The sequence below is a fragment of the Lagenorhynchus albirostris genome, chromosome 15, assembly GCF_949774975.1.
Source record: "Lagenorhynchus albirostris chromosome 15, mLagAlb1.1, whole genome shotgun sequence".
In the NCBI taxonomy this organism is placed as follows: Eukaryota; Metazoa; Chordata; class Mammalia; order Artiodactyla; family Delphinidae; genus Lagenorhynchus; species Lagenorhynchus albirostris.
Genome location: NC_083109.1, coordinates 1451578 through 1468647, shown reverse-complemented (window position 1 = coordinate 1468647; position 17070 = coordinate 1451578). Strand labels below are relative to the sequence as shown.

General features: G+C 56.4%; 1 protein-coding gene across 1 annotated transcript in view; it reads left to right on the top strand.

The window, feature by feature from the left end:
- Positions 1–4638: 4638 nt before the first annotated feature.
- The window catches only part of NTSR1 (neurotensin receptor 1), a 45446-nt gene continuing 33014 nt past the window's right edge, over positions 4639–17070 (top strand). The window contains exon 1 of the mRNA XM_060124853.1: positions 4639–5352. Within this exon, the coding sequence (XP_059980836.1) occupies positions 4639–5352 (714 nt within the window). The remainder of the gene's footprint in view (positions 5353–17070) is intronic.

The window sequence follows — 17070 nt, the reverse complement described above, 5'->3', positions numbered from 1 at the left end:
CACAACCTTTAAAAGAATGGCATAGCCCGAGGACACGACGTAAGCTAATTGGAACCAAATAGGTCCAAGATGATGGAGGAGTCCACCTCCACTAGACCTCAAGCCTCAGCAGGCGTTCTTTGTAACAAGTCAGCTAAATGACACACCTGCAGGCGTCTGGACAGTTCCGAGGCTGACCGTAAGGGTCAAGAAGTAGGTGGCGGCCCCATTCCCGGAAATCCCCGCCCCTTCCCCAATTAGCTGGAATATTCTTCCCACTCATTAGCCTATGAAATTACCCAGCCCTATAAAAACTGACAGCCCCAGACCCTGGTGATTTTCTCCCCTTCTGAGATGGCCCACACTCTCTCTGTGGAGTGTGTTTCTCTCTAAATAAATCTGCTTCTTACCTATCCCTGTGTCTCTCACTGAATTCTTTCTGCAATGAGACATCAAGAACCTGAGCTTCACTAAGTCTTGAAACCAGGTGTGTGATCTCAGTTGGAAGACCAGGGAGGGGCTTCCCTGGTGGCGCAGTGGTTGAGAGTCCGCCTGCCGATGCAGGGGACGCGGGTTCGTGCCCCGGTCCGGGAGGATCCCACATGCCGCGGAGCGGCTGGGCCCGTGAGCCATGGCCGCTGAGCCTGCGCGTCCGGAGCCTGTGCTCCACAACGGGAGAGGCCACAACGGTGAGAGGACCGCGTACCACAAAAAAAAAAAAAAAAAAAAAAGACCATGGGGGATAGGCAGGGTGGGAGGGAGGGAGACGCAAGAGGGAAGAGATATGGGGACATATGTGTATGCATAACTGATTCACTTTGTTATAAAGCAGAAACTAACACACCATTGTAAAGCAATTATACTCCAATAAAGATGTAAAAAAAAAAAAAGACCGTGGGTTTTGGCCGGGTTCGAGTCCCCACATGGGGGTTCAAGTCCCAGTCTGAGGTACAGGGTCTCACTGCCACTCACGGGAATGAACCCCCACGCCCACACTCGCTGGGGGGGTCCCAGGAGCTGAGCCCCTCCTCTTCCCCGTCCAGCCTCTCCAGCTCCGGACAGGGTGAGCCCACCGGCGATAAAGCCAGAGTTTATAGAGCAGTGACCTCCACGTGGTGTGGAGCTGTGCACCCATCACATGGTGCTCGTAGCAACCTAGTGACTTGAGGTCCACTGAGGCTTGGTCAGTTTATTTACCAAGGTCAGGGCAGGTGGACCCAGGACTCCCAGCCACCTCCTAGGCAGCCGGACACCCAGGCAGCAGGACGCGCTCCCCGCAGCCACACCCTCCCCCTCTTCTTGCTCTTCCTTGCTAGCGCAGCTCGCTTTTCCAGAAAGCTGGCCAAGGGCCAAGGCGCGAGCAGGGAGCCAGAGGGACGAGGACGTGAGAACCGAGGCTGGAAGGACGTCCACGCCCCGCCCCCCACCGCCCGCTAACGCTTACACACGTGTTGCTCTATTTTTAAAACCCTCCTTGGAAAGCTGTGCATTCTGACATGTGCAATCCCATGCCGTGGGTGGGAAATCAACAGCTAAACTCTACAAATTACACATATTACAAATCCTTAGTGTCTCTAAATAAACGCTCACTACTCCCCACCCACCTGTAGCCTCATGGGAAATCTAGCAATAATATTCATGACAATAAAATGTGTGTTTGCCACTAAGTCACTGAGCTTGCGGTCCTTTGTTATGCAGCAGGAGGTAAACAGATAACTGATACAGGTATCACTGCGAACTTGTTTTTTTTTAATTTAGGAAGAAGCCTTCTTGTTAACAAGAGTCGCCCAGCGGTGGAGTGGGGACCAGAGGAAAGAGAGGGACATTGCCTTAAGGACACACTTCCGAGGGGGAGGGGCCCCTTGACACTGGGACTCCAAGGACTAGGTTCTTGTAGCCGGGGAAGCAAAGCCCTCATCTCGCTGTCCATTGTCTTCCCCTTTACGCTAGTTCAGCAGAAGTCCATTGAGCACCCACTGTACACAGCAGCCTCACAGGGGCCTGGGAGAAGTTAGCAAACCAAACAAGCCGGGACCCCCGCCATGGCGGGGGGGCGTCTTCCTAAACAGACTGCTGGGCCCAGGGCAGCCAGGACCCCACCCTGCCTGCAGCATGCCGGGAACCCAGGAATCCAGAGCCACTCAGGTGCCTGCTGCCCCCTCAGGTGACATGCCTACTTCTCCAAGGAACACAGACCCCTCATTTACAGATCTGAGCCCTTGCCGGCACGCAGCGCTTGGAGTGGCAGGGGCAGGGCAGCAGGGCCCCAGGTTCTCCCGCGCAGGGCTCAGGGGGTCAAGGGTGAGATCCGGTCACTGAAGGACACAGCGGACTGGCCCCGCCCTCCCCGAGCACGCCACCGAAGATTTCTCTAAGGGGTCTCAGCAGTTCAAGAAGCTCTCGTGCCTGGGGAAATCGCAGGAGAAAGGGAAAACAGCTTGGAGTCGAAGGTTCCGGCTGCTGGGCCGTCCGGGCTCCCCGGTTCACAGGAGAAGGGTTCAAAGTGGCCGGGGACCCCAGACAAGGACCTGCCGCCCACACGGTACAGCAAAGCCTTCCAGGTGACATTTCCTGTGTGGTTTCAAGCAAAGGCCTTGTCATAATATTTGTGCTACGTTGCCTTTTATGACTTTTTAAGCTCCTAGGCTGGCTGGAAAAGAAAGCTTTGAAAAGAAGTCAGCTTAGCGGAAAGGTCAGGGGTGTGAAAACCAAACACGAGCTTCAGCAGCCCAGCCAGAGCGCAACAGCCCAGCCAGAGCGCAACAGCGCAGCCAGAGCACGCTTCCATTGCGGGCGTCCTGAGCGGCGACAGCTACTGCCTGGCAAAGGACAGGTCCCAGCGGCCACGGGCTGCTGCCTTCCGCTTGGCGGCTCCCGAGAGAGGCAACGGATGGCACCGTCCATGGTGAGGCCCTGGCGTTCCCCTGGGTGCAGGGATGAGCCTCCACGGGCCCGACACAGTCTGACACATCACTCCTGTGACAAGGACACTCAGCTCCCAATCCCAGGACCTGCTCGCTGAACTGGTGGCCTGTCTTCCAGAGAGCAAACCTGGGCTAATTTGGTGGATTGAAAGCAGCTTTTGTTGCCCTGGGCACGTCGCTCTCACCCTCCGAAGTCCCCACACGATCCGCACAAGAGCGTTCACTCCACAGGTGTCCACTGAGCAGGGCTGTTTGCAGGGCTGACGGCATCCAGAACAGCTGGGCCCCCAGGAGCATCCATTCACCTGTGTGCCCATTTCACAGACGACTAAATCGAGGCACAGAGAAGCTAAAACACTTGCCCAAATATTGAGAAGCAGGTTGAAACCACTTCTGTCGCCTCAGAGCTCACTGTGCTGGCCTCCAGCAAAGGGACGTTTGTGTTTCCTGTGAAGGCTACATTTTTAAGCACGTATTTTATGCGCTAAGACTCCGTGGTGAGAACATCAGGGCTCAGAGGAGCAGGCAAGCCCAGAGCCAGTTGGGAACAGAAAAGTAAGTACTGAACCTGAACTTCTCCCTTGACCATGCCTGGGGTCTGGGCAGGGCTCCCTGGCCTCGCCCCCTTTCCTCAGCACCTCTCTCCCCTCCACCCACTGCAGTTTCTGATCCCCAGCCCACCAGGTGCAGCCAGCCAGGTCCACGGCTGGGCCCTGAGCGTGACATCTGATGACCACGTCTAGGTGGTGATGACAGTCCTGGACCGTACCCCCTGCACCCACAGTGGCACAAGGCCACCCACAGGGTGCCAGGCGCAGGAGCCCAGCCCGCTCGGGGACCAGTGCTGCTTTGTTCTCTGCTTTCTGCTGCCCCATTCAGCTCCCCCCACCCGCCACGTAACTGCGCCAGAGCTCCCCTGGGCACCCAGCTTCTGGCGCCCCGTGGGCACCCCAGGAAGGAGGGGCCATCCCAGCAGGGAGCCTCCTCCTTGGGACCCCCACCCCGTCGCCTCCTCTCCCCCACCTAGCGAGCTGCAGGCGACCCGGGGGCAGTTCCCTTGGGGAGGCGGGGCGTAAGAAGCTGGGAAGACCTGGGCCCGGAGGCCGAGCTGCCTGAGGAGGGTGCCTGGAAAGAGCCGACACTCCCTGCGCACCCCGCGGGAATCCCAGGTCCCTGGGGCGCTCCCCCCAGCCCGGAGGGGCCCTGCGAGGGCGCGGGGGCAACCAGCCAGCCCTGCCCCCTTGCGGGGCGGAGACAGTGGCTGGGGCCGCCTCCTCTCCCCTCCAGCGCCCCCCACGGCTGGGCGCGCCAGTCGCCGCCGGCTCAGGGGAGGCGCGGAGCCCGGGAGGGTGCTGGCGCGGCTGGAGGTACGCGGAGCGGGGTGCGCGGAGAGCGCGAGCGAGGAGAGAGCGCTCCGGACAGCCAGGCGTGCGCTCCGCTCGGCACCACAGGCTCGCCCCGCGCAGCCCGAGCCCCAGCCAGCCAGGCGCTCTCAGCTGAAGCCGGCGCTGCCGCCCCGGGGCCCGAGGAACCGTGGGGTCTGGTATTCGGAGGAAGCCGGGAAAGCGCGCAGACCCCGGTGAGTGCAAGCCCCGAGCGCTCTAGGCTGGCACGGACCAGGGGGCGGCGCTTCCCGGCTGGACGGGGCGCCCCCTCTGCCTTTCACGCCCACCCCTCGGGCTCCCTCTGCTCTGTCCCTGCCTGAGACGCGCCCACCCCGCCCGGCGCGCGGGACATGCACCTCAACAGCTCGGCGCCCGGCCCACGGGTCTCCCAGGCTGGCGACCCCTTCTTGCTACCGCCATCGGGGCTGGAGGCGGTGCTCCTGGCCCCGGGCTTCGGCAACAGCTCCGGCAACCTGTCAGAGCCCGTCCCAGCGGCGCCCAGCAGCGACCTGGACGTGAACACGGACATTTACTCCAAGGTGCTGGTGACCATCGTGTACCTGGCGCTCTTTGTGGTGGGCACGGTGGGCAACTCTGTGACGGCGTTCACGCTGGCGCGCAAGAAGTCCCTGCAGAACCTGCAGAGCACGGTGCACTACCACCTGGGCAGCCTGGCGCTGTCTGACCTGCTCATCCTCCTGCTGGCCATGCCCGTGGAGCTGTACAACTTCATCTGGGTGCACCACCCCTGGGCCTTCGGCGATGCCGTGTGCCGCGGCTACTACTTCCTGCGCGACGCCTGCACCTATGCCACAGCCCTCAACGTGGCCAGCCTGAGTGTGGAACGCTACCTGGCCATCTGCCACCCCTTCAAGGCCAAGACCCTCATGTCCCGCAGCCGCACCAAGAAGTTCATCAGTGCTATCTGGCTGGCCTCTGGCCTGCTGGCCGTGCCCATGCTCTTCACCATGGGCCAGCAGAACCGCAGCGCCGACGGCCAGCACCCCGGTGGCCTGGTGTGCACGCCCATCGTGGGCACCGCCAAGGTCAAGGTCGTCATCCAGGTGAGCGGCCTCTTCAGGGGAGCAGGAGTCGGGGGGCACCAGGCCAGGGTCTCCCCTGGGGGCAAGGGTCCGAGGCACACCCTCAGGGAAGCCTCAGCGCGTCTCTTTCCCTCACCCCAACAGTACTTTCTGGTCTGTGTACCCTCTGGGTACAGGAAGTTGGAGAAGTGTCCCAAAGGAAGTTTACTCCTGGGAAGCTGGGGAGGGGTGGGGGGTGCGGCAGGAGGGGTGGGGCTTGAGAGCGGCCTGACCCCCACTTCTTCCCCCCTTTCGCTCCAGGGCTGCCAGGTCTCAGCCCCCCTTATCTCATCCCCTCCTTCCATCAAAGGGGGCTGGAGCCCTAGATCAGTGACCTCTCCGGGGGAGGGGCGTCCGTGGATGGGCCTCAGCTGTCTCCATGTTCCCCTAGATGTAGGGTAACCTTGTGTGTGCTGGTGCCGGCCTCTTTCGGGAGAGAGTCCCTTCCATCAGCTTCTCCAAAGGCCCTGTGGTCCGTCTCCTCTGTAGCAGAACCGCCCCCGCCAGCACTGCTCCCCCTGTGCCTCCTGGCCTGATGCTGTCTTGGGCCAGTTCCTTAATTTAGCCTCAGTTTTCCCATCTGTGAAATGGGGCAATCACAGCCCCCCACCTCTGAAGGTGGAAATTCAAGGGAGAAGGTGTGGGAAGTGCTTGTTTGGCTCCTGGCGTGTAGAAGCTCTCGGAAGCACTCTTGCTGCTGGTGGTGGTGTCGACGCTGTTTCTATTGGAAAATCCTAAGGTACTAGGCGTGGTGGCAGGCGGAGGGCCCATGTAAGGTGGATAACACTGGAGCCGGGTGACCCATGGTCCTCTGAGGGTCTGGGCGAAGTGCGCGGGAACCCAGGGGGCAGCCCTCCCCGGGGAATTGGCTTGGACGAGGCGGCCTGGCCAGGAAGGGGTATTCCGACCCTGGGAGAGGCTTCTCAGGCAGGGACATTCCAGGCAGGGCCCCGAAATGGAAGGAGGAGGGCGTCCATGGGAGCAGGTCCTGGCAGAGACACCGCTCTCAACGGCATCGTGGCCTGAGAATGTGGGTAGCCATGAAGGCGGGTGGGGGGCGTCCTCCATCTCAGGGTGGGATGGAAAAGGAGGAGCTGGGCTGAGTGGGGGTGGGGTGGGCGCTCTGGGCTGTCCCATCCGGCTGTTGTTTCATGCCTGGGCCATCCGCAGCTTCCCGGAAGAATTGATGCTGTTGCCCCTGAGCAGGACGGGCTTGCCAGGGTGGGGGAGCGGGCGTGCTGGGGGCAAGAGTGCCGTCTGCATGTCCATCCCTGGGCCGCGGCTGGCCCTCCACAAGCCACCACCAAGACGGACCCGGTGGGCAGAATTAAGCTTCAGATCCCCCGTCGCCTGTGCTGAAAACGTGTGGCTCCGGGTGCCCCTGCATGGAGTGGCCCCGGCAGCCGCGTGTGGCGGGGAGATGAGTCAGAGGCGGCCGCCTCTCTGCTGATGCCTCTCCTGTGCCACAAACAGTGGCAAGCAGGGCGGATGCAGTGAGCAGCGGGAACGAGCCCCGGCTTCCTCTGAGGTCTGGATGCGCTGTGCCCAGGGTTGGGGGGTTGGGGGACGGCAGCCATGACACCTGCCTATGAAGGTTGGACGTGTCCGGCTCAGGTCAGCAGCTCGGGGTCAGCAGTGCCCACTGCCCTCCAAGGGGATGCTCCCCTCAGACCCCTGCCCGCTCTGGCCCCTGTGGCTCAGCCAGGAGCAGCCGGCATTCGGATCATCCAGAAAAAACAACAACAGCAGAGGGAGCACGGCCTCCCCCTAAAGCATCCTCACTCTCTCTTGGTCATGGAACCAGACACCTCAGTGACATGGCCTCGCCTCCCAAAGGGCCACTCCCAGGAATCCTTTCGGTCAGAGGCTGTGATGCTGATGTGGGCCGGGGCGTGTCCTGCTCATGCGTCCACTAGACAGGTGTCTGTTGAGCACGCGCTGCGGAAGGACCGCTCTTGTGCCCGCAGCTGTAGCACCGCCGAGAGTTTACTCAATACTTGCTGGCTTCCTGGCGCCCTCAGAGATCAGAGTTTCCATTTTTTTTTCAAGGCCTTGGCCATGTGCTTGGGAGAGACTGACGGGCCGGTTGTGGAAGGTGCCCTTCCCTCTGATGCTGACGGCTCCCGCGAGGCTCCCTGGGCTCCGGCATGCGGGCTGCTTCCTGTGCCTGAAAGGACGTTCCTCACGGGGGAGCTCAGCCCTGGCGTTGCTCCCCGCTGCGTCTCTTCTGCACCGCCATCCGCCATCCCAGGAGAGGTTTCCCCGAGGGATTTTACGTTCCCCACACGGGCTTCTGGGCCACCTGGCAGATCTGGGCCAACGTCCACAGTTTTTAAACCGTGACATCTGTCCAAAGAGGGGCTGGGTGCCTGCCTCCGTGCGTCTGCCTCTCATGGACCACGTTTGGACGTGTGGCGATGTTGGCCAATCAAATGACCCTACTTTCCAAAACGGGGGCCCCTCCCAGCCCAACTGTATCCCACGAGGCCTGTCAGCCCTCCACACCTGTGAGATTCCGTCCTGGACACTTGCAAACAGAAGTCGTGTTTAGAAACGAGGTGGTTCAGTGATTAGATTTCTGAGCCGCTTGGAATTGTCATTGCTGGCCACAGCTGGGCATTTTCTGGGCGTGTAGCCGGGGGCTGGGGGTGGACAGGGGGCAAGAGGAGCTTACGGTGAGGACAGGGCCTTGCAGGCCAGCGAAGGCCCCAGACCCTGGGCCTCAGGTCAATGGGGGAGTCTGGGAGGAGGAGGCCTCAGGGCCTGCCACGTTGCCCGAGGACGGTCCGGCCCCTCCCTGGACCCCAGAGGGAACTGGATTCAATCCTCCTAAACAGACTGCTGGGCCCAGGGCCGACTTCTGGAGTGGAAGACAGCACGTGCCAGGGACTGTGGGGTCTCCCTGTTGGGCAGCGCTGTCCCTGCTCACTCAGGCATCTCCCAGGGCAGGCAGTGGTCCCCACAAAGGTGGGCTGACCCTGGTCGTGTCTGGTCCACTGCGTTTCAGGCCTGGCCTCGTGCTCTGACCTCAGCGTGATGAGGTCCTGCCATCACAGGCTCTGTGTCGCAGCTGCGGGTCCGGCGGGGCCCGTGTCCATCCATCCTGTGAGAGTGTACTGGGCACTGACCAGGCAGCTGGCCGGGAGGGCAGCGACCCGAGGAGGCCTTAGTGGCAGAGGCCTGGGGGCTGAGCGTGTGCCTGACTGTGGTCGCTCGCGCCCTCCTGTCCCCGTCACTGGCTGTCTCCAGAGCTCAGTTACTAGAAGGGGATCCTTTCCCTCCAGAGTACAGAGTCATCTGTGCCTCTGGGCGGGGCAGGATCTGGGGGGGCCACACCTGCAGTGCATGGGCACGTGAGTTCAGAGTCCAGACCTTGGGCCACAGCCAGAGACGCCCCAGGAATAGGGTCACCTCCAGCCCTCGATGCTGATGGGCACCTGCAGGCAGAGCGCCCAGCGCCCTGGTCCAGGATTTATGCTTAATGCTGCCCAGTGGAGCTTAGAGCCCAGTGGTGGTTAGTGCCCAGCGGTGATGAGTGCCCAGTGGAGCTTAGAGCCCCGTAGTGGTGAGTGCTCAGCGGTGGTTAGTGCCCAGCGGTGATGAGTGCCCAGCGGTGATGAGTGCCCAGTGGTGGTTAGTGCCCAGCGGTGGTGAGTGCCCAGTGGTGATGAGTGCCCAGCGGTGGTTAGAGCCCCGTGGTGGTTAGTGCCCAGCGGTGATGAGTGCCCAGCGGTGGCCTCGTGCAGTCACCGGCAAGTGTCCTTGGGGCAGCGTGCGTAAACCCAGTCCTCCCGAGGCTCAGCCGGGGGGTAGGTGTCCCCCTCCGGGGAGCTCAGTGCTCTGCCAGAGCGGGCCAACAGAGGACCTCTAGGAGGCTCCCAGGTCACAGCAGCCCCTTTGCATGTGGCCGCGCCCGGGAAGGGTGAATTAGTGACCACAGGGCATCTGCACCCCCACCCAGCAAGGCCGCCCTAAGGCAGCCGCGTCGGCGCAGCTGAGCTCTCGGTCGTCACTTCGTGGCCGCCGTCTTCCAGGCCCCGTGGCCCCGGCAGCAGCTGCGCGGGGGGGGGGGGCCACCCCGGGAGCGCGGCCTCATCACCTGCCTCCGCGTTCAGTGCCGCCGGCAGCAGTGCTCCTCGTGGGCTCAGGCCCGGCTGCAGGAGGGGGGCTGGCCCTGGGCGGGGCTCATGCCGGGGGGGCTCGTGTCTGTGGGCACATGGACCTGGCGGTGTCCTGAGCGCCAAGGCCATTAAAGTCTGACGTGATTCCGCGGAGGCAGAGGCAGCCGAGACCCGTCTCCACAAAGTGGAAGAAAATTGGTTCCAGTAAAATCAGGGCATCGATCATTTTCTCTGTTTCTGTCCTGTGCCACCAGCTGCGCCCGGCGCCCTCCTCCCCCATCCATCCACCTGTTGGCGCCCCATTCGTGGAGCCGCCGCTGCTTCCCCTGCAGCCGACTCGGCCTCAGTGACGCTGCTACTCATGGCTGAAGTTTGGCGAGTCACAGGCCCCCGAGAGGAACGTTATATTGGGGAAGCGGGCAGACGCCAGAGTGAGCGCCCCCAGGACTGGGGCCATCGTGGGCCTCCTGCTGTACTGAGAACACGGCACCCCTGCTCAGAAAGCGGACCCTCCACGTATCCCTCTGTCCCCGAAATTGAGGGATGTTCTAAAGGCAGCTGCCCTGTGCTCACAAGGTGCCCAGATCGTGAAAGTCCAAGACCGGCCGAGGGGCTGTTCTGTATTAAAGGGGATTAAAGACACAGCCCCTGAGCACAAGGCCTGGTTTCCCATCAGACCCTGGTCCAGAAAGGCTGTTGCTGAGACAGTGGCTGGATGAGGTCCACGGTTCGCGCGTGTGTCGTACTGACGTGCGACGGGACTCCTCGATCTGGCAAACTCCTGCTGCGCTTCTGCACGAGGACAGGGTCTGTCCTGAGGCTCCGCGGCAGTGAGGAGGGCAGGGACCCCCGTGAGCGGCCGCCCCAGGGGACGCCCTCAAGCTTAGGGCCGGCAGCCCGTCCCCCGCGTCTGGAGTCTCAGCTGCAGGAGGACCGGGGCTCTGGCCATGAGCTTCGGTGCCGGCACAGGGTGCTCTCCCACGGGCAGCAGCAGGACAGTGAGGCCGGGCCAGGTGGTGCTGGAGGCCTCCGTTCCCTCCAGCAGAGGAGCAGCAAACTTCCCGTCTGGTTATCGAGCGTCTGTTTCGAGGGGAGAGGAATCACAAGCCTTTTGTTCTTTTTTTCTGTTAGAGTGAAAGATACATAACATAAAGCTTTACCACCCATCTCCAGAGCTCTCCCATTGTTCCCCAGGGAGACTGTGTCCCCACTGGACCCCAGCTGCCCCGCCCCTCCCGCCCTGACTGTCCGTCTAGGGTGTGGCTGCACCAGGCCTTCCTCGGACGGGATTTCAAGCCTTTCTTTGGTCTCTAAGATGCAGTGGTCAGGAGTGCATGCCCTGTGCCGGGGGACGGAAGCCAGCCTCAACAGGCCCCCGACTGTACGACTCTGATCACGTGACCTGGGCACAGGCGGGGCGGTGTGTCGGCAGTGGGTGGTGAATGTTCTGCGTCTTGCCCGTGCCGCGGGCGCATGTATCAAAACTCATGGAACTTAGATAAAGGAGTGATTTCGGTGAACGTACACCGTGTCTCCATGAGTCAGTCAGAGATGAAAGCTCAGGGTCCAAGGCCTCGTCCTGTGAAGGCTGTTTGGGTGCCGGGTCCTCCCTCGGGGGTGGGGTGCCTTTGGGCAGGAAAGAACCCAAGGGTCCTAGGAGCGTTCCTGGGGAGCTGGAAGGCCCCAGGCAGCCGCTTGCCCTGCGCCCGCTGCATCACCGCCAGGAACCGGGCAGGTGCTCGGCACCTGGGGGTGGGGGGAGCGGTGGTGCCCAGCTGTGGCGGCTGCCTGGTCCCCAAGACCCCCGCTCCGACCTGGCAACGCCCTGGCATCAGACCTGGCCCCTGCCGTCCCTGGTGAAAGCCCGGCCCCGAGAGGAGGGGGAAACTGAGGCCCGGGGGGGGGGCATCCCAGTCAGGCCCAGCACCGGCTCCCAGGTGGAGCCACCCACCTGCTGCGATCCCTGCCCCCTTTGGGGACTTCACACACGTGCGCCTGTGGGGGCAGCTTCATGCCCCGGGGCTGGTGCGGGAGGGGGAGGGTGGCCAGGCCAGTGCACCCAGGAGCCCGGAAAGGGGCCCTTTGGGGCTTCTCGCCTGTGGCAGCCCAGGACCCGAGGTCAGACCCCAGCTTCTCCGCGGGCAGCTGCAGGGCCTGGGCGAGCGATGTGACCGTCTGTGCCTCAGCTTCCTCACCTGCCGGCTGGTCCAGGAGCCGAGGAAGGGCTCAGGGGCCCGCACACAACAAAACGCGGCATCAGGAGAGACGGGCCCTCTGATTCGCCGTTTTAGGGTAACGAGAGCCCGTCTCCTCTCTAGAAAGCTCTGCGTGCCGGAGCTGGGAGCTGATCCTGTGGTCCACGCTCAGTCCCGCTCTGGGGGTCTGCATGCACGCGTCAGGTCCTACAGGAAACCCCTGGGTCTGGCATTGTTCCCATGCCTGTAGGCTCAGGGGCCGCCCTCAGCGTCCGTCCAGCTCCTCTGAGAAGCGTTCGCTGCCCGAGGGCCTGAGCCAGGTCTCTGCAGCACCGTGCGCATGAAGAATCCCCTTCTGTCACTTGTGGTGACAGCCGCCTCCCTCACCCCCTTCCACCCCCACTCAATGAGCATCGTGTGTGAGGCCCCACGGGTCCCGCAGGGAACAAAACTGGCAAAGGTTTCCGCCCCGTGAAGTACACATCCCGGCGGAGAAGACAGACAATTAGCAAAATAAATAAGTACAACGTACAAATGGTAGATAGTAAGGAGGGCAGCAGAGAAAAGGTGAACAGGAGAGGCCTCACAGCGGCAGGTAAGGGCAGGTGTGACAGCATCTGGGGAGGAAGTTTCCAGGAGAGGGAGCAACAGGTACAGGACTGTGGCCGCCGGCACCTGCCGCGGCGACGTGGCCAAGCAGGCGAGCCCAGGGCAGGACCAGACGTAACAGGTGATCACGTAGGGCACGCAGTGTCCCTTATCCGGGAAGAATGGGCCCCACGGGAGACTCTGAGCAAGGAGCCATGTGACATACATTTCAGGGGACCATTCTGTCTGCCTTGTTGAGAACTCAGCGGGGGTCAGGGAGGACGGTTAGGAAGCTGCTGCGGCGTTTTGAGTGCGTGATCACCGAGAGCCGGCTGGTTACGGGGAAGGTGGGAAAATGATAAGATACCAGATCCAGGCTTTTCTGTTTTCTTAGGTTTAAGTTTACATCTAGGAACAATCATTTTCCTTTTGTTTACATCTATGCGTTTTGACAAATACATAGAGCCCTGTAACCACCACCACCAAAGATAGAGCCCGGTCCTGTCGCCCGTGGAGTCTCTGCACACCCCCATCCCCTCACCCACCCCGCCCCACCCCTCCGACGGCCTTGGGCCTGACTCCGGCGCCAGGTACGTGGAACCTCTGAGCCTGGCTTCCTCTGATTACGTAATGCCCTAAGATTCATCCATGTTGTCACCTGTGTCAATAGCGTGGAGTACGATTCCATCGTACAGATGTTCCACCGTTTGGTCACCCATTCGCTGGTCGAAAGGCATTTGGGTCGTTTCCAGTTTTGAGCAGTTACGAGTAAAGCCACTGCACATATTCACGTACAGGACAGTGTGTGAACACATGCTTTCATTTCTCTCGAGTTAACACTTAGGAGGCAGATTTCTGGCTCATACAAACAGTGTATCTAACTTTATAGGAATTTGCCAGACCTTTCCAAAAGCGGATTTGCCATTTCGAATGTCCCCCAGCAACGTGGAAAGACAGTTCTCTGCATCCCGGCCAGCACCTGGTATCGTCAGTGTCTGGTTTGGTTGTTTTGTTTTCATTTATCCATTCCAGTAGGAGTGTGGTGGTATCTTGTTGAGGTTTTAATTTGCGTTTCCTTAATGACTCATGACGTTAAGCATCTTTTCAGGTGCTTCCTTGAAATCTGTGTATCTTCTTTGGCAAAGTGTCTGTTCCCGTAGTTTGCCTATTTTTAAAATCGGGTTGTTTTCTTATTGTTGACTTTTGAGAGTTTTTAAAGTATATTCTGCATCTAAGTCCTTTGCCAGATGTGTGATTTGCAAATATTTTCTCCCCTTCTGTGGCTTATCTTTGTATTTGCTAACATTGCATGTCACAGAGCAAAAAGTAGGAATGTGGACAAAACCCAACTTCCCAAAACATTTAATGGCTCATGCTTTGCTATTGTACCTAATCCAAGGTCACTAAGTCTTTTTCTCTCTTCTCTTCTGGAATCTCTATAGTTCTATGTTTTATACTTAAGTTTATGATCCATTCTGAGTTAATTTTTCTATAGGGTGTGAGATGTAGGTACCTTATTTGCATACACATGTCCATGACCAATACCGCTTGTGAAAAGATGATCTTTTCTCCTTTGGAGTTTTTTTGCACCTTAATTAAAAAATCACCTGACCTCCTGTGTGGGGTTCTATCCAGACTGTCATCTGTTCCTTTAATCTATGTGTCTGTACTGTCCCCAGCCCCACAGTCTTGACCGCTGTAGCTTTATAGGAAGTCTTTCAAGTAGCACGAGTCCTCCAACTTTGCTCTTTTCCAAAGTTGTTTTGGCTACTCTAGTTCCTTTGCTCTCTACATAAATTTTAGAATCAGATTTTCAGTATCTACAGAAAAGCCTGCAGGGATTTTGATTGGGATTGTGTTAATCTATAGATCATGTGGGGAGACGTGGCATCCTAACATTGCGCCTCTTCCAATGCGTGATCACACTACATCTCTCCATTTATTTAGGTCTTCTTTGATTTTTTCAACAGTAGTAGTTTTCAGCACAGAGATCCTACACATATTTTGTTACATTTATATCTAAATATTCATGTTTGGGGAATTATTATATATGTACTTAAAATTTTTTTCTATTTCCAATTTTTCATGGCCGGTATATATAAATGTGATTGATTTTTAGTTACTGACGTTGTATCTTGTAACCGTGATAATAATAATAATAATTAATAATTAATAATAACTTATTAATTCTAGAAATTCGTTTGTAGGTTCCCTGGGATTTTCTATGTAGACAGTGATGTTGTCTGTGAATGGAGAAAGTTTGATTTCATCCCTTCCAGTTCTTTAATTTCCTTTTCTTGCCTTACTGGCCTAGCTACAACTTCTAGTATGATATTTAATAGGGGTGGAAGAAAAGACTTCCTCGCCTTGTTACTGAGCTTAGAGAGAAAGTCTTCAGTGTTTACAATTAAGTATGCGGGTTTTAGTTTAAGTTTTTAGTAGATGTTTTTGTTTGTTTGTTTGTTTGTTTTGTTTTTTTGTGTTTTATTTTGCGGGACGCGGGCCTCTCACTGTTGCGGCCTCTCCCGTTGTGGAGCACAGGCTCCGGACGCGCAGGCCCAGCGGCCATGGCTCACGGGCCCAGCCGCTCTGCGGCATGTGGGATCTTCCCGGACCGGGGCACGAACCCGTGTCCCCTGCATCAGCAGGCGGTCTCTCAACCACTGCGCCACCAGGGAAGCCCTTAGTAGATGTTTTTTATCAGGTGAAGAAAGTTCCCTTCTATGCCTTGTTTGCTAAGAGTTTTTATCATGAATGGACGCTGAATTTTGTCCAATGCTTTTTCTGCATCTGTTGGTATGATCGTATGGCTTTTCTTCATTAGTCAGCTAATATGGTGAATGATATTAATTTTTTATTGTGGTAAAATATACATAACATAAAATTTACCATTTTCAGACGCACAGTTCAGTGACATTAAGTACATTCACACTGTTGTGCAATCATCACCATTGTCCATCTCCAGAATTTTCTTCATCTTCCCAAACAGAAACCTTTTAAACAACTGCTCCCCATCCACCCATCCTCCAGCCCCTGGAAACTACCACTTTCCTTTCCGTCTCGGTGAATTTGAGTATACTAGGTACCTCATTTCGGTGGAAAACATTGATTAATTTAATGTTGAACCAGTCTCACAGTCCTAGGACAAACTCTACTTGGTCGTGTGTTATCCTTTTTATATGTTGCAGGATTTGACTTGCTAATATTTTATTGAGAATTTTGGGTCTATGTTCATGAGAGATATTGGTCTATAATTTTCTTTTCTTGTAATGTCTTTATCTGGTTTTGGTATCAAGATAATTCTGGCCTCATGAAATGAGTTGGAAAGTATTGGCACCTCTTCTGTTTTCTGAAAGAGAGTGAGTGGAATTGGTATTATTTCTTCTTTAAAGGTTTGGTAGACTACTCCAGTGAAACCATCTGGGCCTGAAGTTTTATGGGAACGTTTCTAATTCAGTTCCTTTAATAGGGATATTCAGGTTATGTATTTATTCCTGAGTACGTTTTGGCAACTTGTATCTTTCAAGGAATTGGTCCATTTTAACTAAGTTGGCATAGGGTTGTTTGTAGTATTCATTTATCATCCTTATGATGTCTGTGGGGTCTGTGATGATATCTCCTTTTTCATTCCTAGTATTGGTAATCTGTGTCTTCTCTCTTTTGTCCTTGGTCAGAGTATGGCTAGGAGTTTATCCATATTATTGTTCTTTGTAAAGAACAAGCTATTGATTGCATTGATTTTTTAAATTGTCTTTCTGCTCCTATCTGCATTTCATCTCTCTGCTTGCTTTGGGTTTAATTTGTTCTTATTTTCCTAGGTTTCTTAAGGTGGAAGCTTAGACAATTAATTCAAGACCTGGGATTTCTTTCAATTCTTTTATAATATAAACATGTGATGCTAAAAACTTTCTCCTAACTACTGCTCTAGTAGCATCTCAAAAGCCTTGAAATGCTGTATTCTAATTCAGCTCAAAATATTTTCTTCTTTCTCTTTAGAAAGAGCTTCCTTTTTAGAAGTGTGTTGTTTAACTTCCAAATGTTTGGCGATTTTCCAGCTAACATGTTGTTATTGATTTCTCATTTAATTCCATATGTTCAGAGAACATACTTGCACGATATCAGTTCTTTAACGGTGTTAATGTGTGTACTCTGGTCCCAGATAATGGTCTGTGTTGGTGGGTGATACACGCACACGCGCAGAACATGTATTCTGCTGTTGTCGGGTGTATTATTCCGTAAGGGTCAATGTGGTTGATAGTGTTGTATTATTTAGTTCTAAAGTTTCCATCGGTCCTTTTAACATGGTTTCTTTTTCTCTTTTAAGAACTTCTATCTTTTCGGTCATTTCAGGAGGGTTGCCTTTACCTCAGGGAGCACGATTGTGATAGCTTCTGTCAAGTCTTTGGTGATCCCATCATCTGAGTCTTCTCGAGGGGGGCGTGTATGAATTGGCTTTTCCTTGAGAGTTAACCATATTTCTCCGGTTCTTTCAATGTCAAGTGATTTTGGATCACTTCCCAAACATCTTCAATACCGTTGTGGTATTTGGGGTTATGTTAAAATCCTCTGCAGAAGGTTGACGTTTTTCGTTGATTCTTTTCTTTTAGCCATCAGCCCAGTTAGAACTGAAGTTCTGTCTCACTCTCTGTTGGTGGTGATTCCAATGTCAGTTCTGTTTTCAGGTTCTTGACTGTGCTCTTCTGCTCTTCCCCCTATGTGCACCATTCGGGGTGTAGTCTTAGATCTTGGAGGTGGTTTATATCACAGTTCAGGTTTCGGAAGCTCTGCTCTGGTTC